Genomic DNA, 26,382 nt, shown 5'->3' on the forward strand with positions numbered 1-26,382 from the left:
GTTATGCGGTGCATTTCAGTTTATGAACGATGACAATAGGATCCTACTCAAACAAGCCTGTGTTGAGTCTGCACCCCACGGTCTGGTCTGTAGCCCGGATTCCTGCCTGTCTTTGAACACCATACCGTGAAAGATCAGGGGGAGAAGCGATCTGGAGGCTCTTGTGTATGAAAGGTGTCAGAGTGGTAGCTCTGGCTAACAGAGGCTCCTGTTCAAGAGAGGCAGGAAATTTGCTGTGTGTTTTAAGACCTGGGCTGAAATGTAGTGCTGGTGTGATGCTCCAAGAGTGCGTGGAGAGTGATATGCTGAGAGTGCTCTGATAGTGATGAATTGGGATTGCTCTGAGAGTAATGCGCCAACCGTGCTACACGCCGATTGTGAGGTGATGTGGCAACTGCAAAAATGCTTCTGCTAGGACCATTTTACAAAAGCATGCTTTGCTGAATCTCTAAGAGCCATTTGTCTGGGGACAGAGACTAGTCAGAGGCCTGGAATTAATTGGCAAACTACTCTGGTCTCTGTCGAAAGTGCTTGAATGTTTAGGGTAGGGCACTTTTTTTTCTGCCTGTGCTGAGACTCTCGCCTGACTGCTTACTTGTATGGCTGAGAGTAGTTTTTGACATCAGTCATAAACTGCAGTCAAACCACTCAGCTTCACACAGAATATGCTTAGAGCTAAAATGTTCATGTTGAGAGCTGAACCTGTACACTTAGCATTTAGCTGGATGCAGGTTAGGGTTATTTGCTCTGCATGTCCTGATTCACTCAGTGGATTGTCCAGTGGATTGATTTGGCATGAATGTCTAGACTGTGACTATTCTACACGCCGTCATAACCAAGCCAAAATGAATTATTTCTTGGGAGGCAAAGGATGATTTCTTAGAATGGAATTTCACAGAATTATGAGGAGGATGTTTTCTTGGCTAGTTTGAGTGAGCTCTGGAAAGAAAGAGAACGAAAATGCAGGTTTCACACTGTGCAGCTCGTCAGTGAAAAGAGACAGTGTGAAACGCATCGCTCTGTGTCTCTGAATGTGCCCCCTCTCCTTCTCTGAATCCCTCTCTCTCTCTCTCTCTCTCTCTCTCTCTCTCTCTCGCTCTCTTTCTGTCTACTTCTCTTTCTGTCTTTCTTTCTTTCTTTCCATATCTTGCTCATTCTGTGTCTCTCAACCCTGGGGAAACTCAGGGAGCCAAAAACCTGGGGATGCAATACAAAAGGCAAATGCGATGAGACAAGATGAAGTGAACAGACAGGAACGCTCCCCGCCGATACAGACGCTCCGCCGCTTCACAACGCAATAAAGCCTTTCAGTTTTCCTTTAAAACGGCGGAAGCGCAGCACCGACGGGCGTTTACTGGCGCTCTACGGGAACATTTGGTAATGTCTGCGAGTCTTGCGGCAGCTGGTGTGGGAAGCATAGGAGCGCGGCAGAGAGAAGGAGTGTGATCTGCAGCGCCGGTGGAGTTCCGCGAAGCGCAGCCGTAGCATTTCAGAGCGGCTGTTGAGTCTTTGGAGCGCATCCGTGGGATTTAACAATTTCATTTGCAAGTAAATCTCTTGCCCCTTTCTCCCTGCCGTTGCAGTCAAAAACAGGATATTAGACTTTCCCCTTTGCGCATGTTCTTTCAGGCTCACTTGATGCACTGAAACGCGCGTAAGCAGAAACTTCCGAGATAACTGGCGAACTGAACTGAGATCACTGAAAGCCCTAACCACCCAGTGAGCCTGAAAAAAGGTTCTCTTTAAGAATGCACTTCGTATTAGACAGCATATATTAAATAAGTAAATTTTCTACTATTGGACCAGCATTTTAAGTGCGAATTAATAATGATATAAGACTCGTTTTGTAAAAGTAACCCCCAAAAAAACTGAAAATATTTGAATGCGTTTTCAACACTTAGTAGCCGTCTCCTCCCCTGCTCCATCACCATCACAAGCGGTATTCTGTTCCAGACCACACCCAGTGTAGTTCTGGGCAGTTACCGATTTGGTAGAGGAGGAGCGACCTGTTTTTTCGCATTTCACTACTACTATTTCGCCTGGAGTCACGTTTGCGTTAACGTCAGTTTGTCTCCACATCTGGTTGCTAATTCAGTTAAGCGACGTATTTTGACAACTTATTTTTCTACGATAAAAGGGTGAGTTGAAGTGTTTCATTAATTAATAGGTTCCCGTGTAGGAACTTTATGAAGTTGGTAGAATTGCAAGGAGTGACGTGTGTGAATAGATTTAGCTTATACAGTGTACTAACTTTTTTATTGCTGCGCAAAGTATAATTCTAGTATTATCCATCTGTTTTAGGGACACGACTCAACTTATTAAAGCTTGTAGAGCCGTATTCCAGTGAAAGGGGCGTTGTCTCCCGCGTGTGCGCCGTGTGTGCTGATAGAAATCCCTTTGATGATGCTGATTGAATGACTTTAGCCCTTTGAACGGTTGTTAGATTTGGCCCCGTCCGTATTTAAGGCAATATTGACTCAATAAGCAATTTGTTTTGTTAACTTTATACTAGTCAAACTCCACTGTGAACTGTAAGGTTTAAAAATAGCAATAGTCACAGTGTGTTTGTGGTATTTTGTAAAATATCTTTGTTTTGATTGTGATATATAGAATCAGACAGACCCCACTTTGCAAAAATATAATTTTTAGAAGTCTCCCAACCCAAAACCTTGTCTAGAACGTCGCCCCCTGGTGACACTGAACAGCTTTGTATACACTATAACTCCATCCGGGACAGATCCAGATGTGTTACAAGGTCAGGCATTAATAGACCTCCTAAGGTACAATTTAATTCATGAAACCGTCTTATCTATAATCCGTGACCTTTCTCTGAAATTCATAATTTTTATATTGCTCTTTTAGATATATGATCTACTTCCCTCAATGTTTATGTTAAAGTTTCAAAAAGAAGTTGCAAGAAGTATAAAAATAGCTTATTTGTATCATTTTGTTCGGAAGGATCGGTTGTGTGTTGAAAGGATGTGCAGGTCTGACTATCACCTAGGTTTCCACTACAACTTTATGTTTTACTTTTTCCATATCTGGAATTTGATCTAAAGAGCCCATCTCTATAAGTAGGGGTGTGTGTGTGTGTGTGTGTTTGGCACATTTGCTGTGGTGCACATTCCGGAGTGTATGTTGGGGCGTTCTGGGGGCGGGGAGTATCCGTGAGGCCCAGCAGTTCAACGCGGAGTGGATTTCCGGAGGTACGGCCACTCCTCGACGGCAACACAAACACAGCCGACCCCGGGTGCCCTAATCCCAGCCCCCTCGGTGTATAAAAACAGAGCTGCGTCATGATTTATGGTTCATCCGCAAAAAGAGCTGATTGGTGGCGGAGCTAGTGCGGTGTGTATGGCTGTATGGGCGTGGATGCGTATACTTATCAGCAGTTTGTACAGTATTAACCCTGCGTCTTCCTCTGACGGCTCTCCCAGACCCACGCCCACTGTGCCGCCCTCTCTGGAGAGTTCTTATGTCGCTACCTTCAGAGGGAACACCGCTAATTCCTCTCGTTGTACCGAACAAATGCGTCAGCTAAGGCCCTGCAGTTTCAGCTCGACTTGGCTGATACCTTTGCCTCCTAAAATGAATGCTTTATAGTCCTGTGTGAAATTTACGTATAGGGGTGCCATGTGATCCCCAGGGCCTCTTGTGTAATTTCGCTTTGGATCCTCTACGTGTTATTTTTCCATTCTACAACACAGAGCTGGTCCAGTAATCCGCTGAGTAAGCGGTTTCAAAAAAATTCTGAGTTTATGTTCATGGCTGTGGTGAGAGTGAAACAAACTGAAATTTTGATTAAAAAATGTTCACTTTCCTTGCCCCTTTGGGAACCAAGTAGTGCACATTAGGTCTGCCTGCTAGCTCCACAAAACTTTCCAGTTAAATGGTAGGATAACTATTTCCACAATCATGTCATTTTGAAGTTTGATTTTTCTCCTTGTGGTGAGGTATCATGAAGATGTTTTAACATTTCTGATCGGCTGAAATGGCTTTTAGGTAAACCTATGTGAATTATCATTATCATTATTACCACCACATGTTGTTCAAACATGAATGTTTCATGTAAAGTAGGGCAGGGTAATTAGGCTTAGTTATAAAAGTAGTTTGTATTATGTTTCTGTTTGGCACCTTTTTATGAGGTAGCAGTGTTTAGTTGGAAATTAAGCCATTATGGCACTGTGTCATTATCTGCACCTCTCAGTCCCAGCAGAATCTGTGCTGCAGATCAGCGGTCAAGACCTGACCTGCTTTGTTTCACAAGTCTGGCAACGAGGTCGAAGTGGCCAAGCACGCTGCCCTTAGCAGGGGTTGGGCCATGCCAGGAAGGGACACAGAAAACGCAAGGGTTCCTGCCAGCGTGCCTTGTCATGTTGGAGACAATAAAATGACCCACCATGTGGTTTTTAGCTCGGAAGCATTTTGCATAGCAAATGACCTGTCAGAGTAGCAGAACATGTTCCACAGCACGGTGCCGTGAAATGCAAGGACACAGCGGATGAGGGAAACGCTTCTTGCTGATACACATGTGCTCTGCCTTTGCCATTTCTAGTTTGTTTTCAGTAATAAAAGAAAAAAACAATGTTGATGAAACCCATTTGTGGAAAAGGAGGCAGGAAGTCACTGCTGTGTGTGTGTGTGTGGGGGGGGGGGGGACGACTTATAACTGAGGTGGAGAATGTTTGTCACTATGAAAATGTTTTGCAGTATGATTTTCCATCTGGTAGCATTGTTTTAAAGCCATGCATGCCAGTACTTAGCATTGTATTTGGGGAATAAAAACTTGAAATAGAGGTGAAATTCCTGAAGCTTTTGGCTCTGGTGGGGATGACAGTCCCTTTATGGATAACTGCAGATATCTTGTTATTTATCTTACTACAGAAAGAGATAGGCAGATATGGAGAACAGTATGCCTACACACACACACACACACACACACACACACACACACACACTGAGACAGCGATGACAGGAGAGAAGAATTTACCTGAACAGTGGGGGATGGATGATAGAGGGGGTCTTCTAGACAAGACAACAAACATAGAGTTAACTGGGATTGAGGAATATGCCTTTTTCTATCTCACAGTCCCTATACTTACACACACACACACACACACACACACACACACACACACACAGAAGAAAGGAGAATCAGATGCAAATGGCAGGTCTAGTCAGTTCTGTTTATAAACTTCAGGGCTGGCATACCCAAACGTGCATACTTGCACCACATGACAGACATTAGTCGCGGTATGAACATAAGCAGTTGGCAATGCGAGACCCAATCTGTTATTTGCATGACGAGACTAAACAAACAAACCCATGTGTGTTAGCCACACCGGGTGGGATTGTACAGCCTCTGTTTGTGTTTGTCTCCAGAAGCTTGAAGATCTCAGTCTGGTCGGAGCTGCAATCCCTGTATTAGAGAAGAACTTCAAAAATATGAGGATGGCGCAGCACGAAATGCCTGTTAGAGTAATACGCCACAGATGGAAAACCTGATTGGAACGCCGCAGTTAAGTCCACTTGAAGTAACAGGCTGTTTCTCGAGAGGGAGAGGAGGCCTCCCTCTCTCTCTCTGTCTGCCTTAAGATCAAAGTGCTTGGGGAGGATTTGACAAGCGTGTGAATGAAAGCTGAGAACTCCGGGCTGAGGTTCTCACGGGTTCGTTGCGTCTGCTGCGTTTATGTGCAGGCATCTTCAGTCGCTCCCGTGGGCCATCACCACCGGTATGCGATGTGAAAGAGCCCACTGGTGTGACTCTGGGCCATGCCCATCTTGCCAATCGCCATGGCAGACCCCATGAGAGGAAGTGCGCTCCAACACCCAGATCAGGGACCGTATTTTTTAGGCATCTTAGAAGAACACTGATTTGAGATCATCTCTCACTAGTATATACAGCTGTATTCAGGGCTAGGTAAATGTCAAAAACTGTTCCCCAGATCAACATTTTTACTCTGGTAAATGCGCGCTCGGGGCTTTCAGCTCGCCCCCCTTCGTGTGTCTGGGCTGGAGCTCAGGCGCCTCAGGCCAAAACACGAGGCCCTTGCAAAACGAGGAGGCTCCCGCGCCAAAACAGCAGAGCTTCAGACGGAGACGTCACCCTCGGGACGTTGTGGGAGACGCATGACACGATTCCTCAAGGGCTGCGCGGGACCAGCGGTTTGTCCGGGCGCTTTCTCTCTCTGAGCCGTGAGACTTATTCACATGTTTGTCAGGGAGATCATTTCTTCTTCTTTTTTTTTTGTCGATTTACAGTTCACAGTCTGTTTATTCTGTAGCACTCCCAGGACTCCACTGAGGGGGTCTAAGTTTTTAGTAAGGGCAGCCCCTGAAGCCACACTTGCTTTGTCTCCGTGCAGTAAAACTCAGAGTTGGCCGCTTGCCAACTATGGGTTTTGTATTTTCTCAAATATTAAGTTTTGGCCGAATAAAGGGCAGAACAGTGAGGCCAGACAAATAAAAGAAGCTGGCAGCCCATGTGAATCCTCTCTAGTTTAGATTCATTTCCTTGCACTAATCATCAGGACCATAAAAATTTGTTATAATAATCTGCAGGCATACTTCAGTCTGGGCCTTCACCTTTACTAGGGAAAACTATATGGTTATGAATGTTATCATAATTGTGCTGTGCTGCAATAATAATAATAATGAATTATTATTGTTGTTGTTGTTATTGTTATTATGGTACCTTTCACAAACATAAGGTTGCTTTACTGTGCAACAAAGACAGAAATACTGTTGAAATAAGAAGAGACTTCAAAGAAAGAAAGACAAGTACAAGTACAGAGGGAGGCGTAGAGAATTCCACAGTTTGGGTGCTACACCACTTAAAGATCTGCCACCCACAGATCAGAGCTTAGTGTAAGGCACTGTAAGTGGGCAGCTGTTGGAGGATCTGAAAGAATGAAGGGGGTTGTAGTGATGGAGGATCTGACAGAACGACAGTGGTTGTAGGGATGGAGGAGAATGCTAAAAATAAATCCATGTAGGGCTTTGGAGGTAGCGAGGAGTGTTTTATACTGGATATGTGATGCAACCAGTAACCAGTACAAGTCACTAAGAATAGGGGTGATGTGAGTAGATTTTGTTATAGGAAATTTGGTAATGACTTTTGTTAAATGACTTTAGCTGGAGGAATAATCAAAAGGTAGCTACAATAATCTATGAGAGAAAATATGAAGACAAGAAACAAAAGCATCACTAAGTGAGAGTAATAGCAGGCAGCTTGCCATGTTATGAAGATGAATCTCATATCTGGACAACAGCCACATAAGTTTATTGGTGTATATAACAGTCAAATAAGGTGCTAACATGTAATGGCAGAAGTACTGCGGTAAATATGAACAGAGTAGAACAGAACGTTTTGACGTTTCATGATTACCTGATGATACTGAGAAACAGCTAGACAAATAATATTCGTTGCCTTTAATTTATGACTTAATTAAAATGGAAACAATGTGTGAGACAGTTGACACGAATGTGAATCTGCTGCCATATGGAAGTGACACAGCATAAACAGGTTCGTCGGGATGCTCTGATCTTAATTAAATCAGTGCTTTCAGTGTCAGAAGGGTCAGAGGCTGCTTTTCCTGCAGGTGAACTGGTTACTGCGCTGGCCTTGTGGCCTGCTTCAGCTTCTCCAATGCCGTCCTGCAATGTCTTATTTAGAGCAGATGTACACAGCTTTCAGTTTGGCCTCTGAAACATTTCATGCTTTTCCCACCTCTTACTTTCTCCTCAGTTTATTTTGAACTGGCGGTTTGTGCCGGGCTTGTGGAAGGAACGCACAGACCCATTCCGTGAACCTCCAGCTGAAGCTCCAGACTGCAGGTCGTGGAGCGCTAAGTGCTCGAGCATTCGGTGTTCTCTCTGCTCCATGGGCTTCCTCTGCAGGGAAACTCTTTCTCTCCCTTCAATGTGTGTAGGGATGCTGGAGCTCTTGAAATGCTGGGTGATGACCGGCGCAGGACACTCTGAAAGGTGTTTGTGTCTGGTGGCTCTTAAACCGATTTGCCACTGGCACCTCAGCTTTATCTTCTGACTTTAACTTTCTGGGGGGAAAAAAACCCCAAACACCTTTCTAAACCCAGCCTGCCTTGTGGCTTTAACCTGAGTTCAGTGATGCGGTATATATATGGTGCCTTAATATCAGAGGGGATATATGGTTTAATATATGGTCTGTCAAAACACTGGACATCATGTAATAACCAGTCTCAGTAATAATTATCACAGGCCATGGATCACACACAGACTTAGTGATTCCCTACATGTACATAGCTAGTGTGTTCCTGGAGGGCCCCTGTGGTCAGAAGATCATGCAATTGCCCTACATTCCAATTCTCATTTACCACCGCAGACTTGAACTTGTTCCCGGGAGCCGAACTTGCGAACGGCGAGGCCGGGACGGCACGCTGGGTGGGAGCTGGAGCGGAGCGGCAACCGGAATGTCCGGTCCGTGCTGGCCCGTCTGGCAGGCTGAGTGGCGGAGAGCAGCGATGGAGTTTTCCTCTTCTCTGTCATTTCTTCCGTGGGCTGCATTTTTTAGAGGCGGCAGACCCGGAAGCGTGTCAGAGACTGCGGCTTTTGTTTTATGAGAAAAAAGAGAAAGACATTACGCTGCCGAAACCAGAGTCAGCGTTTTCCACCATGCAGGAAAAGACCAGGGTAGTTTGGAATTGACATGCACGTCCACACACAGAGACATGCAGCGCTGGCATAGTGGCTCCCTTTAGAAAGAGCTGACTCCAGATCATCTGCACATTTTGTTTCGTAGACACTCGAGCCTAATGGGAAATGTGGCGGCCATAATCGCACCACAAGATTGCATACGCTGAACTCAACCTTGTTCTAGCAGTTTTTCCAAGACAAACTAGAAGGTTTTCATATTATATCCTATATAAACTTTACCAGAGCCCCCAGCCTCATATTATAAGACAGAAATACAAGATGGAATTCCCCCACCCACTTTTCAGTTACAACTACCGCAGCTGCATTGCAGATGTATATGCAGACCAGTGAAAGACTTTGGTGATTAATACAGTGTACGTATGTAAAATGCATGCAAATCTGAATGCATTTATCTGGTTGCTTACATCATCGAGTCATTTTAACATGTACCTAATGTAAATCATTTAGGCGGTCTGGATGTGGATTAGGTATGAATGGCTCCTTTGGCTGCACAGTATCCGCAGTATATCCGCATGTGAAGCTGATGCGTAAGCCAGAACTTTGTATGGCCATTCCTGGAGCTGACTTCATGCTCTTCGCTGAACAAGAGAGCTCCACAAATGGCTGTTTTATTCTCGACATACCCACGTGGAACGATTGTGTTTCAGTAAGTTTTTTCTTCACAGCATGTGATATTTTCTGAGGCCCTTGTCCAGCAGTTGTAACGTTCAGAATTTTCTTTTGATAGCTGATCTTAATCCTTCTGTGGAGACCCTGACAGGATAAGGAACACTACTTCACTTCTTTTCGCTCTCTGTTGTCTGCATGATCAACATCACAAAACACCACATTTAGTGCTATTTTAGATCACTGTTCCAGTTAATGGACAGCAATAATCTGGGTTAGTTGCATATTAAACTGGTGTTAGTGAAAGTTGCTACCTCCAGCAATATCTTAGCATGTACAGATAAAACTACAAAGTTCACCTGATACTGATTGATTATAATTGCTCTTTATTTATTTGCTCTTTGTTTGGAACACATTCATCCCAAGAGCAGTATTTTGTCCATGTAAGAACTGTCTGACTATTCAGTCATGACTTGAGTTGCTATTACAAAAAAATACCCTTTTTACATCTCACATATTAAAGTGGTTGAGCTGAACCTCTGGACCCAGCACAAGGTACATAGAATATATATATTTATCTGCATATATATATTTTTCTCTATGCACCCCTGTTTCTCTTTCTCAGTTTGGACAGAGCACTCTCCACCATTTCACTGCGCGTTATACTGTGTATGACTATGTATGTGACGAATAAACCGAACTTGAACTTGAACTTGAACAAGGTGAAATCCACCTGGAAAGAAATCTCAGAGATCAGTTGTCAGATAACTCCCGTAGTTCTACTAAGACTCATAGAGAGCATATTTTGCATTTTGGCCTGCATGTTCTTTTTTCTCTCCTTTCCCTCCATTTTGCTTGGCTCCTCCCCTCAGGTCTCCCACGGTTTCTTGGTAAAGCTACAGGCGGCAGCTGCCGGGTAAATTTAGACCATGTGCCGGAGAAGGGTGTGGTGTGCCTAAGCAGCCCCCCCTTCATGCTCTGTCCAGTCAGATGGCTGCAACAGGCCACATCCTTCAGCTCACCAGAGCTGGAGGGCTGTAAGAGCTGCAGTGTGCTCCCGAGTGCTCGGCGTATCTGGAGACCTTCTAAACGTGTCCCGTGCGCCAACGCGAGCATGCCCATGGCTCACCACGACCATTGTGGTGAGAGATCGTGGCTTTGCAAGCTCTTCCATTGGATGAACTGGAAATTTGAAGAAGAGTGAGGCTGATTCTCGGTTCAGGGGATATGGTATGACTCAAATGGCAGAGCTTGAAGAAGAATCTTGACCTCAGGAAGTGGATCTTGATTGGTGTTTAACCCAGGGTTCTGCGGTTCTACACTATGGCCACAGCCATTCACTGTAGCACACTTGACTCAATGGCAGTTAATTTTCAAGCAATTCTTTAGACAGCAACCTGCCTGCTGATTCAGGGTTTCAGAATTCATTTACTGGACCTGTATGATGGCCAGTAGTACATTTAGCTCCTGCTTTAGCCATCAGGTTGGACAGAACGTGAAGTGGGTGCAGCAGTGTCTTCACTTAACACATTATTGTTCTGGTCCACAGCAAGGCTCATGTAGAGGGACCAGCTGTGCTTCTAGACTCCCGTAAACTCTGGAGATGGTCGCAAAGATGAATTCTGCCGTTCACTCCCCATTTATAGCAGTCACAAAGTGTTCACCTGAGGGCTCCTGTTACTTAAAACAGAGCAGGACTTCTGAGTCAGAGTGACTTACAGTGGGCAGGTCTGTCACATGGACCAACATTTTAATAGAGATTATTTAGAATTATGTTTTTAATATTCTAAGGAGGGACCTAAGCTATTATAGGTACCACAAATTAGAAAGGGTGTAGGCTGACAACATGCTTACATCATGGACAGCACTCATCCACCACACCTAGTCTCATTATATACCTACAGGAGGAATCTGTCATCATTACAAACACGATGGCATTTAATGATAAAAGTGGAGTGTTTTTTGCTGCGGACCTCTTCATGGGCTTTCATGGGAACTCTTTGTAAGTGCGTCAATGGATTTTGCAACATTCTTAACAACTAAATATAAGTAGAGCAAGAGCTCACACCACTTCTGTATTTATTCAACATACTATTGGAAACCTAGAGAAAGGAATTTCTTAAATAAGCTCTGACTCCACTTTGGTGCGGAGCTGAACTGTTGCTCATTGTCTGTCAGACAATGTCAGCATTTTTCTTCAGCTCAGAGCCAAATGTATTTTGTTGTTCATGCTTTAGGGAGCACAATTTAGCCCTGGGAAGAGAAGGTTTAAAGGAACCCCTCATATTTTCTGTGAGGTTAAATATTAGAAAAAGAAGGCTTCTAGGTAAGAACCCAAACTGACGCAGGTTTGCACTTGGACGGACTATCTGAATTTGCTTTGTGGACATGAGCCCCCCTCCCGCACATGATGCCATCAGCCTGCTAGGCTGTGTCAGGCTCTGGGGTGCAGCCCCCGAGGCTCTGCCCCTTTAGCTTCCAAATCCTCCTCTGAATGGGGCCTCAGATGTGAGCTCAGAGCTAGGGCCCCTGCCACAGCATTAGCTCATTGGTTCCGCTGCGGATCATCGCGGTCCACATGCTCCACAGCTCCCCTCCTCTGCCGTGCAGGACTCAAAGTGCACAGCAGTGTTCTGAGAGGTCGCGGGTGCTCTGGAGGGCTAAGATGATGACTCCTGTTTTTGTGTTTGGCTGCTGCATAACTCTCAATGCGATGAGGCCTCAGGCAATGGGTGTAAGCACTAGAGAATTTGAATTTGTAGAGGATTAGTTTGTGGCATGCTGTTGGAGACGAAACATTTCTGAGAGGTGGAAGGAGTGTTTTTCTCGAGCCAAAAGAAAAGCTGCCTGTAGTGAATATGGAAGCATTCTGAAGGTCAAGAGTTCAAAGCAAGGCATGACCCTTGTGAAAACAGCTGTCTTTAAGAATTGAAGGGGTGTGGAGCAGAGGAGTGCAAATCGAGCCCTGGAGTGTTACAGCCCTCCGCTGACACAATTCGTCAGTTAATCATCAGGCTCGCACTCTTTAGCAGGTGTGAATGAGGGAAAACACTTATCTGTGCTGCACTGTGGTTTGGAATCCATGCACGACATGAATCATTGAGCAATGGCTAGTCTAATAATATGGATGTTTTTGTTTCCCTCTGCTTAGACCTGCACTCTGCTTTTGGACCTCCTGCTCCAGTGTCAGCCATGCTGGTTATTTTGGCCTTCATCGTCCTCTTCCACATCATTTCAGCAATACTGCTCTTCATATCCACTATAAACAATGTGAGTACACTGCTGTCCTACAGCGTGCTTGTCCAAGCCGCCTTCCGAAGATCTGTCCTGCAGAGTTCAGTACCAACACCGTGCTCAGCTGCACTCGGAGCAAGTGGTACAGACAAAACTGCCCTTGATTAGCTGGATCAGCTTTCTTGGATTAAAGTCTGAGAAAGGTGCTATATAAATGTTAATAATAATAATAATAATAATAGAGTTGGAACTGAAAACTGCACAAGTTGAGATTTCCAGGGTCATGACAACTTCAAGGTCTTTTTTAGCTGTGACATCCCATTACCAAACAAAATACTTCTCCCACTTCTGTAAAACTCATCAGTCAGCAGTTCAGCTTGGTACCACCATTGTAACAATCGTTCCCTGCATCAGCTGTTAGAAAATTAGACCCCAAAAAAAAGGAATGCAGATGAAAAAAATAAAGATAAATAATTTTTTTTTAAAAATGCACCCAAATGGGTCAGTGAGTAATAAAATGTTTTGTTCTCCCAGCTATGGTGGATCTGGTTGATAGATCCAGTATATTTGTATACAACACAATACTTTGTTCAATAAAGAAATGAAACCCACCTGTGAAGAAAAGTTTAAAAAACTCTGTTTCTTTGGGAGTTGCCATCACTGATTGGTTTCTGTCACTTCTAGGCTTGGTGGTTTGTAAAAGACGGCAATTTCTACACTGACCTCTGGTTCAGCTGTAACGTCACCTGTAAAACTATAGAAGGTAGTGCCAACAAAGATGCAGGTAAACTAAACCACAGCATCCTAGTAATATTATCATATAATTTCATATCATATATCTAGTCATGATTGCCAGGTCAAACGTTTTTGAAAGAGCCATAAAAATGTACTGTATGTGGTCCAGTCAAATCAATGACATAAGCTTAACAGGCATAAGAATTCCAAAGGACAGGACAGCTAATGATCTGATGCTTCTACTAATGATGACCCCCATTCTGAACAGGCTTCCTCCAGGCGGTGCAGGCCACCATGATACTGGCCGCCATCTTGTGCTGTGTAGGCTTCTTCGTGTTCATCCTGCAGCTCTTCCGCCTGAAGCAAGGCGAGAGATTTGTCTTCACCGCCATCATCCAGCTGCTGTCTTGTAAGTTGAAGAGTAAAGACTTCTCCCAAAAGCTACTAACATTATTGGTGATAATAGCTATTAACCAAGCATTGTAATTACATGGATATTAAGTTGCATCAAGGTTTACATTATCAGCTCTGTTCAGTAATTTTTGTTGGCCAAAATGTACAAGGTACAAATGCTACTAGGTTTTCTCCCTTGATGCCATGTAGATCCATTAGATTACCTTTGCTGATGTTTCTGCTTCAGGCTTGCAGTGCCAAAATGCTCATCAGAATTTCTACTACATACTGCAGATAATTCAAATATAATTACCCCCAACTAGGCCTGCACATCATTTTTCATTAATTACTGTAGCCTAATATTGGTTCGGAAAAATGTAGCAAATGTGCAGTGAGCTACTTTCTTACAACAGATGTGTCAGTCAATTAAACTGGCTTAGCATTTTGATGGCACAGGCATCTCTCCCAGACATGCATCAAGATCTTGTCAGAAAACATGTGCCCCAAAATAAGTTTAAACCCTTCAGAATTTACACTCAAATCACTCAAAATGCTCTTTTTAAAACCAAAAATATGAACAACAAAAATCAATCCAAAAAAAAAAAAAAAAGCTATGACCTCTGTAAAATCATAAAAGCAGCCTGAATACAGGGTGAAGTTGGAATCACTTCAATGTCACCAACACGAGAAGCGTATGTCAAAGGCTAAACACAATAACAGACTTGCTAACATCACTAGCTTGTCCAAAATCAAGGCAAACACTTTTTACACTTGTTTTGAGGCAAAATCACACCAAGCTTTGTGAGAGAGCACTCACTGCTGACGAGGTGAATTTACTCTTTGTCTATGTGGGTGACAAACAGATCCTTCAGGCAAGGCATGGTAGGTTTCTATATATAGCACTTTTCATCCACAGCGGCAATCCAAAGTGCCTTTAAGAAAGTAACAATTTGCAAGGCAACCGGTACAGGTGCATTGCTGGCCATGTCCTTAAAAGTGTCTGCAGATTAGCTGATGAGAGTGTTTGTGGACATTTTCTGTCTTTGTCCTTGTCTAACATGTTTCAAACTGGCCACGATCGTTCCCGTACCCAAGACCAATGTAACGTTTAAGTTAGTGCTACTCTGTTACTTTGAGCATACACAAGTGCTTCGAGAAACTGGCTAGAGCGTTCGACTCCTCCTCACCACACATACATAAGACTGCTGTTTTGCATTCAGCACCACAAGCCCCTCGTTTACTGTGTGGCTGGATCCTGAGCTGTTGGGCAGTAGGTGGTAAGAATGGGCATCAGCGTTTCCTCTTCACTGACCCTAAATACAGGAGTACCCCAGGGTTGCGTACTCAGTCCTCTCCCCGTGTACTCATGACTCTGTCATCAAAGTGGATTACATGGCAAGAGTGGGTCCAAGTTTCTCTGTGTACATGTTCTGGAGACCCTCACATGGACCGAATATACCAAATGTGTAGTGAAGAAGGCAGTGGTGCTTTTTCTACCTTGCAAAGCTGGAGGCCTGGTATGAACACCCACGTCCTCAGATCATTTTCACAATATTCACATTTCCACATCTAACATGTCACGTATCACAATAGGGTACAGCCTTTGCACATGTAATCGGTGACATCTGCTTGTTGCTGTTGCCCTATATGTTAATATTAAAATATCCTTATTTTCATATTTATTTCCTACACTACACTGTATACCTGCATATAGCTGAAATGACAGTAAAAGGTCTTGACTCATTTTACATGTGTACTATTGGAAGCATCTTTATCCATCCTGATTCAGCAATTCTGGCAGGAACCACACAGCCCCGCAGGAGTTGCTAAACGCAGCACTGGGTTTGCGCTCCCATCCCTCCTGGAGTTATGCACCAAGTGCAGAAACACCGCTCACCCAAGCTAGCCTGTCGCTGCTGACACACGGTCCTGGGATAGCGTCTTTCTTCAGGACCACTAAACGGCCAGTAGCCACTCATTACGTTGAAATGTGGCCTGCTCTCTCACAACCACTTAGAACTCACCTGGACAACCCACGCTTACCCCCATATGAACCCTGGTCAGTCTGTACTTTATTGCTTCTGCCCTGTACAGTAGCATATACAGTAATATACATCAGCTCACAGCACACTGCATTACTTGATATACTTGATCTGCTCTGATCAGGACATGTGTGTGTACTGTATGTCAGTGTATGATGTGTGACCATGTGATCACTGCACGGTGGTCACATGGTGGGTGACCGCATGATCAGTTTACGGCAATGTGTACAGCGAGTACGATGAGTTTGTGTATTTAATACGGCACTGGTGCAAGAGGCTACGCACAAGATTTTCACTCTCTCGTGTGACAAAAGTGATTTTTTTAAAACTCAATTTCAACCTCACCTCGACATAAATGCAATACTACACTCGGCCCGTACTGCACAGCTTTAACCCCTTTCTGTGTATCACCATCTCCAGGCCTGTGTGTGCTGATCGGCGCGTCCATCTACACGGCCCAGCACGAGTCCATCGACAGTAAACAAACAAACGGGGAGTACGGCTACGCGTTCGTGGTGGCCTGGGTGGCCGTCCCCATGACCCTCATCAGTGGCCTGATGTATCTAGTGCTGCGGAAACGCAAGTAGATGCTCACAACGCCCCGACCTCACCAGGCCCAGCCTTAGCCTTAGTTTTTGTAAATATACTTTTTTGTTTGGTTTGTTTTTAGATGTGCAGTTCAAATACATGCCATAATGTAAGATTACAGAAAATAAGAGAGATAAAAGATAATTAAATAATACATTCTTGATATTAACCATAGAATACTGGAAATTAACTGTTCTTTCTTTGAAACGATGTACCAAATCCGTCTTAACCTTTTGTGTAAAAGGCCATTTTGTTTCCTCTATTGAAAATGTTTGTGGAGTTATGCTGGGGAAGTTAAATGGGACTGAATCCAAGTTGAAAATAAACAGGAAAAATAACTAAATAAATAAAAGAACACAAGTGACATTTTAAGTCAATATTATACCAAAAACTACTATTTTGGCTTGACTCCTTCATAAAACCACCATGTGAAATCTGGCTTGGTGGCACTTGGCTGGACGTCCTGCTGGACCATTGTCTGACTCAGCCTTAACTGAATATGGAAGGCAGAAAAGTGGTCATGCTAAAATGTACTGCCAATTTGCTAAGAGCATCATACTTGAAGCTGAATAGATCGATTATAGCAGCTTGTGTTCATTATGCTATTTTTTTTGTAAACGTTGGTATTAATAAAAAAACAAAAAAAAACCTAGTCATACTGCATGTTTTATTAATTTTTTACCTGCATTTAGCTTACCATCGATATTAAAATCAAATATAAAATGTAGTTCTTTAATGAATAGTAGTAAAGACTTGAAATGAGCTTAAAGTGGAGAAGAGAATTTGCGTTTGAAAATCGCAAATGAAACAGACCAAAGCCACATTTCATAATATTTGGTTATTTTGTTTTGTTGGTCTTTGTCTCATGTGAGGAATAATAGGCAACTGAATCAAAGAATTGAGAAAAGATTAAATTGATCTGTATTTATGTAGACCAAATACATTGCTGTTCATTTTGGTAATGAAGTATTATTTTTACAAGCTTGAACCCTTTCCTTACATTGTTTCCATATGAAGTGATCTCATTGGATATTACTCAAGGTTTTTAAAATTTGAATGAAATCACATTGGCAGCTTTTTGTTTGGACGCTCGTGCGCTGTGTCTGATGCCTATAGTTGCCTATGTTTCCACTGACTGACCCCAATCAAGGGCTAAATGTTTTGCTTGTTTTTTTAAGTCATTCAAATGTATTTTACATTAAAGATCAACTACTTGTAACTTTTCCAGGCCATTACTTTACTTTTACTTCACCCATCCATTTCAAGTTCGTACAATGGCAACTAATGTTTTACTTTTGTCTACATGAACTGAATTTCCAGGTTCCAAATCTAAATAAGTAAACATTTATTACATTTTATTGATAACATTTGTTACATTACCTGATTTTGTACAAAATCATAGAAAAGATCCCCCAACCCCCCAGTTCATGGGGGGGGGGGGGGGTCCGCTACCTTCCAGATTTGCGCTCCAACCACTAATCTGACTAAACAAGGGCAGTAACTTTAAAATTTATAGAGCCAGCTGTTAAGATACTAAATGCTGAGGGGTCACGGACAAGAAGAGTCATGTTTTCCCACCTAAGACAGTCTGCACGTCGCTGTACGGCCCGTAGCGGCCGTAGATATCCTTCCCTACTAGGATGAAGCTGAGCGTCTTTCCGCCTGAATGGTCGGACACCCGGCACGCCATGGGCAGGGGAATGGCTTTCACCACTCCCATGGTCTTCCACTTGGAAAAGGTACCGTCGCTGTGCTGCTGGGTCACGTATATGTAGTAGCAGTCCATGTCGGCAGCGTGCGGGTCTTCCTCCTCCACGTTCCACAGGAGGGCTATGCTTTGCGGATTGGTGATGCGAGCCACCTTCACCACAGGCTTCTGGGGCATGTTCTTTGTGGCCGCCACGACAGGCAGCTGCTGGGGAAACGGAGTATCCGGGAACGGAGGAAGCTGCGTCCACAGGTCGGTCTGTTGAAACTGCATCACACAACGTCCACAAAATGGGTCAGCTTCACATTAAGTGTCAAGTCTTTTGGATCGCCGAGGATTTACAGATATTCAACATCTAATCAAACCGCACGAAGTCATACAAAAGCTAGAGTTTTGCTGCTCTGTAGTGCCACTGTCCTGTGCAGCATAGTTTTTTTCTCAACTGTTACACAATGAAATCATCACTTCATTAAACTGCCCACAATTAGCTGATGAGGTGAATTAAAAGGGTGGAGCAACTTATCATGGCCATTGTGGGTGGGCAAATTTGAGGAAGGTTTAGGCAGAATGGTGGGAAAATTGAGCCTCGTTTCCAAATTTGGGCCAATAAAACTGCTTCAAAGTATAATTAGCACACATCCTTTCACCAAACTTAGAACTTGCATTTTAACATCGTGAAGTAATGCTCACTTTTTCCCCCTCCATGTGGCTACAAACAAATCTTGGAAAGAAACTGAACTCAAAACCATCTACTCTCCTTTAGCAGTCTTCTTAGCAATTTTCTTAGTGTGTGTTCAAAATGACAGCAACTTGCCCATCCTTCTGATGCCCTTGATTTTGAAGATACTTGATTTACTGTAGTCATCAGCATGTACAAATTCCTAGTACTTCTGAAGGGAACAAGTTGTGACTGCATCACATCAAAGTCATCACCCAATCTGATTCTGTTACTAAAACTGTGTGGAACCATGTGTGAAATGCATTGGGAAAGCCAGCCCAAAGCCCCCCTGGTGTGAGGAGGCAACAGATAAGGCAAGGCTGTTTACCTGCACCCCTTGTGCCTCCGGACTCCTGTTCTTCACAACAGCAAGACAAGGGCTCTTTGGCTGCTCTAAACATACAAGAGAAGCACTCATTTGGCACTGGGTATAGAAAGATACTTTTTGGAAAAATTACTAGATATGCAATCCATATATATATACATATATAAAATAAAAATACAAACAAATTCAGAGTAGTACCAAGTGGAGAGAAACTGGTATCCATATCTTTCTGCAAGGATAATGGAGACGGGGGATACAGAGAAATTAGGAAAAATAACAACCTTAATGCTAATGTCAAGGTCAGAAATAAGTAAACATAAAGCATACCTGCGCTGATGTTTGTTTTGTAGGAGGGCAATCAGCGTGTGTTTTCTTATTCCGTCTGCAGGCTGCAACAGAAAATGTATACACCCATGAAAGCGCCACAGTTTCTCAGGTGAACACACAAGTGAAGCTGCAGTGGAAAGTGTTTTTTTTAATTAATTTCCTGACATGTAGTACCTTCACCTTCATCCGTCAAGTCAACTATCTGCTTCTTGGAGCGCTGGCAGGAAAAAACAACAAAGTCGGAGGAGACAGTAAGAAATTAAGATAGACAGCACTCCATTGTTATAAATAAGTAAACAAACAAAGGAGACATACAGCTCACAGAAAGAAATCTAGCAAAAGTGCAACCAGAACGCTACCAAACTCTGCCAGAAGCCTTCTTTGGGTTTTCTCACTGTGCCCCCCTCAGAGTCAAGCTCTATGATGTAAAAAATGTTTAAATAAAACAACAGATCACAACAAGGTAAAGGCACGTTCTCACCACCAGCCAAAAGATGTTAGCTGACAGCTGTGATGCAAATGATTGCTGTTTATAGACACACCTGTTGATGACGTTGACGTGCTGTCGCCAGACCCTCCAGAGCTGTGTGCAAAACTCAGAAAAAAACATGAACTCATTCAACTGTACCAAACTCCTACTCCAGAACTGGATGCATGCGTGGACCATGCCTCAAACTGTTCTCTCCTGCACAAAATTACGAACCTCACTGGAACATATAAAGTGTTACAATCAGAGTTGCTCATTAACACCAATCACAAGATTTCAAGACCAAAACAAAAATCTCTCCAATGACCCCTAGGTGGCACACATGGTGCACACATACAAAAGAACATAATGGCTACATGTCAATCTTGTTAACTTGGCATGCGCCAGTTCTGAATTAGCACCCTCCCCTTGACCATTCCTCAAGACACAAGCAAAGTAAACCAAGTACCCATTTACTAATTGCACAAAAGCATCATAATTAACAGATTGCGCTTTAATCTGCATCTTGCATCGGGCACACAAGCCCTCAAGCGCACAACCCGCCCCAATCCCCACCCCTTCCTCACACAAAGCCTGGAACAAAATCAACACCTTTACAGTGAATCAAACAAGTGATGGAAGGCGTTGGAGGAGGAGCAGGCATAAAACCGGAGGAAGATGATGCGGCATATGCTCAGCCTCTGGTTTTAAAGAGTCTGCAGGATGCAGGCCTGCAGTCTGGAGCTAGTGCTGCATTAGCACAGCTCACACGTGCTGGGCTAAACAGCAGGCTGACACGACACTCGGTGGAGGTGCCACAGACATTTCTTGTTTTGTTGTTTAGCTCACATGGTGGCTACGTTAAAGCAGCATTTTGTTTGCCACAGACATCAAAATAACTACACTGCTAAAAAAAAAATCATACTATTGTTAGGAAATATTATTAGACAGAGTGCATTTTAAAGCAGAGGTTCTGTTTACTGTTTCTCAATTATCAGATGAAGCGCATCAACATGACTGCTGTATATATGTATACAACTGAGCATAAACTGGACAACGGGCACCTGCTGTAGAAATGCTTAATGGCATGTGTTTTTACAAACAGAGTACTTCTGTGCAGAGTCGGATACTGATGTCACTAAACCTGTAACTAGAAGAAAGCAGTTCTAGCAGCATTTATGAGATGTGATGTGAACAAAACACAAAAAGCAGACAAAAAGGGTATACCTGTTTAGGTTTGTTGTCTTGGTTACAGAGCCCAGAGTCTGAGCTGGACCAGTGGAAGTGCCAAATTTTGAAGCAAGTGATTGTTGCTGTCACACACACACACACACACACACACACACACACACACACACACACACACACACACACACACACACACACACACACACACACACACACACACACACACATTAAACTGTGGTGAACGATACCATAGCGCATTCCACAGGTAGAAAGTCAGGGAGCCAAAAGCCCAGACAATAATGACGTTATCTGAGATTAAAAACAGACTGCTCCATTAAATAAAAACAAACAAACAAACAAACAAAAAACCTTTTACAGTGCAAGAATATAATCTGTCGGTCTAACACTAATCTTTCTCAAAACACTCAGAAAGCTTCAGAAAGTTTAGCTTGATGCAGACCCCCTTTCGCCCCTTGGAGTTAGCCCTACCCCCTCCATTTTGTGCGTTCACACCTAGTGGGAGGGTGTCCCGTTGTTGGGATAGAAGAGTAGGGTGAACCGTTAAGGCTGCACTGCCATCCAAATGGAGGTTTTTCCGAGGCACACTCGAAACAGTGTGTTATGAGAAATTTCCCAGAATGTCTTGTGACTCACCGGCAAGAAGAAAGATATCTTCTCGGTTAACTCAAATGTAAAAATTACGCTAACCATTATATTATCTTACTATTCCAACATCTTGGTTGGTAGCTAGCTAGTTATATTACGTTACATCGGTATTGCTGATTTGTTCATGACAATCTCACATTTTGACATCAAATTCTCTCTACCTTTGAAGGCATATGATGCTCAAAATGTAACCAAAGTCCAGCAGTGAGGTTGCTGAACTTTATCACTCCTCTAATATCAGTGCAGACTGGCAGGGTTGCACCGCTAGTGGCCTGGTAATAAAGCAGTGTTCTTTTTTTATTTGGTGGCCGATTGATGCATGAAATTGAACTGCAGGCAACCGCAAAAGGATGCCTATAGCCCACCCAAGAGATCTCACTGCAGATAAGCTCTGCAGCCAGATTGGAAATGCCCGGTGAAAAAAAGTCAGAGTCTGTTTATGTAAAAGCCATCGATAACTACTGATGCCATATCACTATTGGGATTATTTGTGTAAGGGTTCTCCTATTTCGTAGGGAAAGTTTTCATCCACCAACTCACATAACTCACTTCCAAAGGTAAAGAGAACACTCTGAAACAAGCGATAGGGGTGAAAATAAGAGATGGGATTTGGCCTAAATCTCCACTGCCCAATCCACCTGCCCTTGCGTTCTATAGGGTAAATTATTTCTCCTTCTTGCCTCAATGCTGCTGCCCTACTCGACATCATAAATACATTTTGTGGTCACATGACGCATGTGTAAAGACTGCTTTAACAGGCCTCTTGCAAGCTTCGTATTCCTAAGATGGAACAAGCGAAAAGTGAAATGTTCAAACAGACATGATGACTGCTGACGTTTCTTGATGTCATCACATGGTTATGTTTTGTTTTTTTGGGGTTTTTTGGTGACATGTTTGCAGAAGATTGAGACCAAAGTACTGCAAGTGGAAAATTCTAATCACCTCTGAAATTCTTCTCAAACGTTTCTGCTTTTTTAAATCTCATATATGCATTGTGACATGTGATTACAGTACTGCATACAACATCCTTATTGCATAAAATACATAAGAAGGCATTTAATGTTGCGTTATACGTCCAGCATTACAGTATGACATCACACTGTACCTGATCCTGGGAGAACTCCGAAGTGCCACGTTGTCGTATGTAGGCAAAGACAGCATCGCCTCTTCGTTTCACTTTCTTCACATGTGCCTGGAAAGAGGAAATCACAAACATCATACTGCGGTAGTGTAAAATAAACATCATGGTCAATTCAAGAAATGTTGTTGTTGTTGTTTTTTTTTAATAATTGCAATTGTATTTTCTTCATTTGCTGTACATGCACATACTTCTAGTTTTTTTATTCTTGTGCTATATCTGGGTTCACCATCTATCTCCTGAATTCGTTCCATCAGAGCTTTCATCATTTTGTCGGACTGTTCAATTGCAGATTGCACCTCTTGGGAGACCATCCTTTGAACCTGTAATTACAGGTCAGCACTGCCAGAGTCATTATATACATTCACAATCTTATAGACTGTAGTCCATCTGCAGACCCCCTATGCCTTTAATCACTGGTCCCCTGATGGGATTATTTGCGTAATGCTTAATAAGACAAACAAAAAGTTAGTAGTTATAAAACATAGCATACATTGCCCAATGTTTATTATATACCATGTAAACATTTTCTTTAGACTGACTGAAATTATACAATAATTTGCAACAGAAGTACAAATGCATCTTAGGTCCAGTCCACCAATATGCATTTTTGCTTTTTCTAGACCAATCTGACATCTAAAAGATGCAGGTATGACAATTTGTAAATGACTGTAGGAAATCTGACCCCCAGGTCAGTGTATAAGAAGCTCATTTATCAGAGGTACTACAAAATCTGCCAGGCAAAACCTGTAGCAGTGTGGCAGATATACCTAAATAAGGCCCATTCTGAGCCCACGGCAACGGAAAGAAACAGAATGTCCTTCTTGGAGAAGTCGGTTAAACTCAAGATAAGTCATTAAAGGCCAACTTTACCTCATCTTTAGAAAGCGTCGGAGGCATGGGCAATGTATTGGACTCGAACTGTTCACTCTCAGACCTTCTCCTTTTCATGCCTGTAAGTATGCAATTGTGAAGAAAGGAAAAACGTGTTAGGCCAATTGTTAGTTCTTCTTCCTTTACAAAACATTCTGAGACGCATGTTGTATTTGAACACAGGCCACATAAATAGGTGCACTGCTTTATGGTTAGTCCAAGCTTATTAATAACTCCATTCAGCCCAATTCATTTGATGGTACTGGGTGAAATAGGAAAGAACTAAATTCAAATCTAAATTTTCACAGACTGTGACAAAGCTTCAGTAACCAACAGGAGAATATACAAGCAAATATACTGATACTGAAACCTTGGATGTCTGAGTAACCCAGTCATATTTATGAAATAATCAAGCAGATCATACATTGAGCAAAGCTCTAGATAGTTTTTGAAACTACAGCTAACATTTGTAAAGTCACAAGTTCTAAAGCATTACGCTGCTTTAAATCATTATAAACAAATATACAAAATTTCAGCAAAATCACTAAGTCACAATATAGAGGGAACCATGCAAACACACAGTACATTCAAAATACAAATGAGTTTCCAACAAAGTATTTTAGCTACCCTGTTTGCTATACAAACAGCTATTGACTTCTCAAAGTGACTTAGCTACGGTTGCTAGCTATCTAGCAATGCTAATAATAGCGCATTCATAAACTGACCAACCCACCAAAGCGCTTCATATAGGGAATTAGTTAGTTAGTGAGACGCATTGATGGAAATCTAACACAACGTGACTCGCTGTCTATTCACACATGAAACAGGCGAAGGCAATTACAACATGGTAATATGCAGGTTAGCTAGCGAAGATAAGCTAACCTAGAAAGCTGGAAATGTATTTTCTTGTGAACATTAACTAACCTACAAGTGCCCCCAGAGTTGGAGCCTGCTAGCTGCAGCAACTTCTCCAGCAATACATTTTAAGTTCCCCCCGACCTGGCTGGAAATCACGAGTCAAAGAATATTGCTTATAAGGATTCGTTGTTGATCAGTTAAGTTTAGTGAAAACATGTAAAAGGTTACGCATCATAACGCACTTTCGAGCTAGCATCAACTAGCTGGCACACAGTTAGCTAGCTAGCTAGGATGCGTGACGACACGTCCGATGAACCATTGAATCTACTGCTTTGTACTTTACGTCAATTAAATATGCTCACCTGAAACGTCCATAAACACAATATGTATGCTAACTGCAAACTGCTTTATGGGAATTCGGGATTTCTTCCCCGTACCCTCTACAGCACCCAAGACAACCCCCACACTGTTTGAAACTAAAGGCGGGGCTCGGCGTTCGTTTCATTGGATAGTTTCACACGTGAATTGTTTTACATCTTTAATTTAAAGCAATAGGTTTGCACCAAAAGTGGCAAACAATATTTATGAGGGATTATTTCTTATTTTTGCATTCCGACTTGTAGTTGATAGGTTACCGGTTCAAGCCCCACCACTGCCAAGTTGCGACTGTGGGGTCCCCAAGCAAGACCCTTAACCTTCAATTGCTCAAGTTATTCTCAGTCATAACTGTAAGTCGCTTTGGATAAAAGCATCATCTAAATGCCGTAAATGTAATAAAGTGCAACTTGTGGGATTACAAATTAGATTGCTTTGTAGTTCTCAAATGAGCAATCTTATGGTCAATAGAGCAGGTCCTCCACAGAATATTGGAATCATCCAGGCAACTATAGTGTTAGTATAATACCTCTTTCATAACATAAAGAAGAATAAGTGGAAAATGACTTATTGCTCCTTTAAAGTTCTTTATCCTTCAGAGGATTAAAAATCCGTGGTTGTAATGCACCTGTGTAAGTACCACTGGGCAGTGGTGATTCTAGAGTCTGTTGGGGCCCTATGCAAAAATTCTTGGGGCTCCCTTAGATAATTCCAGTATCATATTGCCAGTGCAAACTTTGCACGTTGCCACTGCTGTAGTTTAAAGTTTGTCAGCCCACTAACCTGTGGCCCCAAGCAGTTGCCTGGTGGCAATGCTTGTGGCAAGGAACGACTCTGCCAGTGGGTTCCTAGGTCAGTCCTGGGTGGGGTTGTTGCAAACTGACACGATGGGTATTGGTTCAATGTCCATTCTGCTGCTTTTAAGGCTTATTTTCTGTTCCGCATTTTCTCATTAGGACTCATTCAGTTTAACATAACAACTGTCCATAAAATGATTTGTGTTACACAAGAATATAAGCTTTTAGTTTAACTTCCCAGCTCTAATGCTTCATCGGGGAATCCACAGGAAGTCTTCTCTACTGAGGATTTTCTCATGTGATTTGCAACATACATTTGCATCTGCACTGGTGCTACAGCTTACAGTAACACAAATGTCACTGTTACATAAGGTCACTGCAACACACTTAGGTGTATGTATGTTACTTTTTTCTTATACATATGTACTTACTTACTTACAACTCAACACTTTCCCCATTATAAACAGAGAGTACTGGCACTTAGCTAGTTAAAGTTGTTGTAGCACCAATTGTTATTATGAAATTTTCATATAATTTCTGGGTTACAGCAAAATGCAGCTAAATTCAAAGACACTCATGAATGCTTTACACAACTTTCTGCTGATGGCATGCTTCTTTGGTCCCTGAGCTACAATGGGGATATTTCATGTT

General features: G+C 42.8%; 2 protein-coding genes across 9 annotated transcripts; one reads left to right on the forward strand and one right to left on the reverse strand.

The window, feature by feature from the left end:
• The first annotated feature begins 1,158 nt into the window (after positions 1–1,158).
• Positions 1,159–17,511, forward strand: emp2 (epithelial membrane protein 2). Of its 4 annotated transcripts, none has more exons than XM_081710893.1 (5): positions 1,159–1,544; positions 12,452–12,570; positions 13,219–13,318; positions 13,538–13,678; positions 16,125–17,511. In XM_081710893.1, exons 2-5 carry the CDS (start codon positions 12,493–12,495, stop codon positions 16,289–16,291), a joined length of 486 nt encoding a protein of 161 aa, XP_081567019.1. In that variant the 5' UTR covers positions 1,159–1,544; positions 12,452–12,492; the 3' UTR covers positions 16,292–17,511. The 4 variants fall into 4 exon arrangements, with proteins under 4 accessions (XP_081567019.1, XP_026858563.2, XP_026858562.2 ...); XM_027002762.3 differs by having other exon boundaries at positions 1,160–1,548; XM_027002761.3 differs by lacking the exon at positions 1,159–1,544 and adding an exon at positions 1,960–2,138.
• On the reverse strand, positions 17,191–25,046 carry atf7ip2 (activating transcription factor 7 interacting protein 2). Of its 5 annotated transcripts, none has more exons than XM_027002758.3 (12): positions 24,922–25,046; positions 23,702–23,781; positions 23,020–23,151; positions 22,796–22,882; positions 21,064–21,149; positions 19,913–19,953; positions 19,730–19,788; positions 19,545–19,587; positions 19,371–19,432; positions 19,242–19,272; positions 19,047–19,111; positions 17,191–18,267 (listed from the first exon to the last, which is right to left on the reverse strand). In XM_027002758.3, the coding sequence occupies exons 1-12, from the start codon at positions 24,932–24,934 to the stop codon at positions 17,857–17,859; spliced, it is 1,110 nt and encodes a 369-aa protein (XP_026858559.2). In that variant the 5' UTR covers positions 24,935–25,046; the 3' UTR covers positions 17,191–17,856. The 5 variants fall into 5 exon arrangements, with proteins under 5 accessions (XP_026858559.2, XP_026858557.2, XP_026858556.2 ...); XM_027002756.3 differs by having other exon boundaries at positions 19,551–19,587; positions 19,913–19,965; XM_027002755.3 differs by having other exon boundaries at positions 19,913–19,965.
• Between the last annotated feature and the right edge of the window lie 1,336 nt (positions 25,047–26,382).

The sequence above is a fragment of the Electrophorus electricus genome, chromosome 3 (genome assembly GCF_041902795.1).
Source record: "Electrophorus electricus isolate QZ-2024a chromosome 3, ASM4190279v1, whole genome shotgun sequence".
NCBI lineage: Eukaryota > Metazoa > Chordata > Actinopteri > Gymnotiformes > Gymnotidae > Electrophorus > Electrophorus electricus.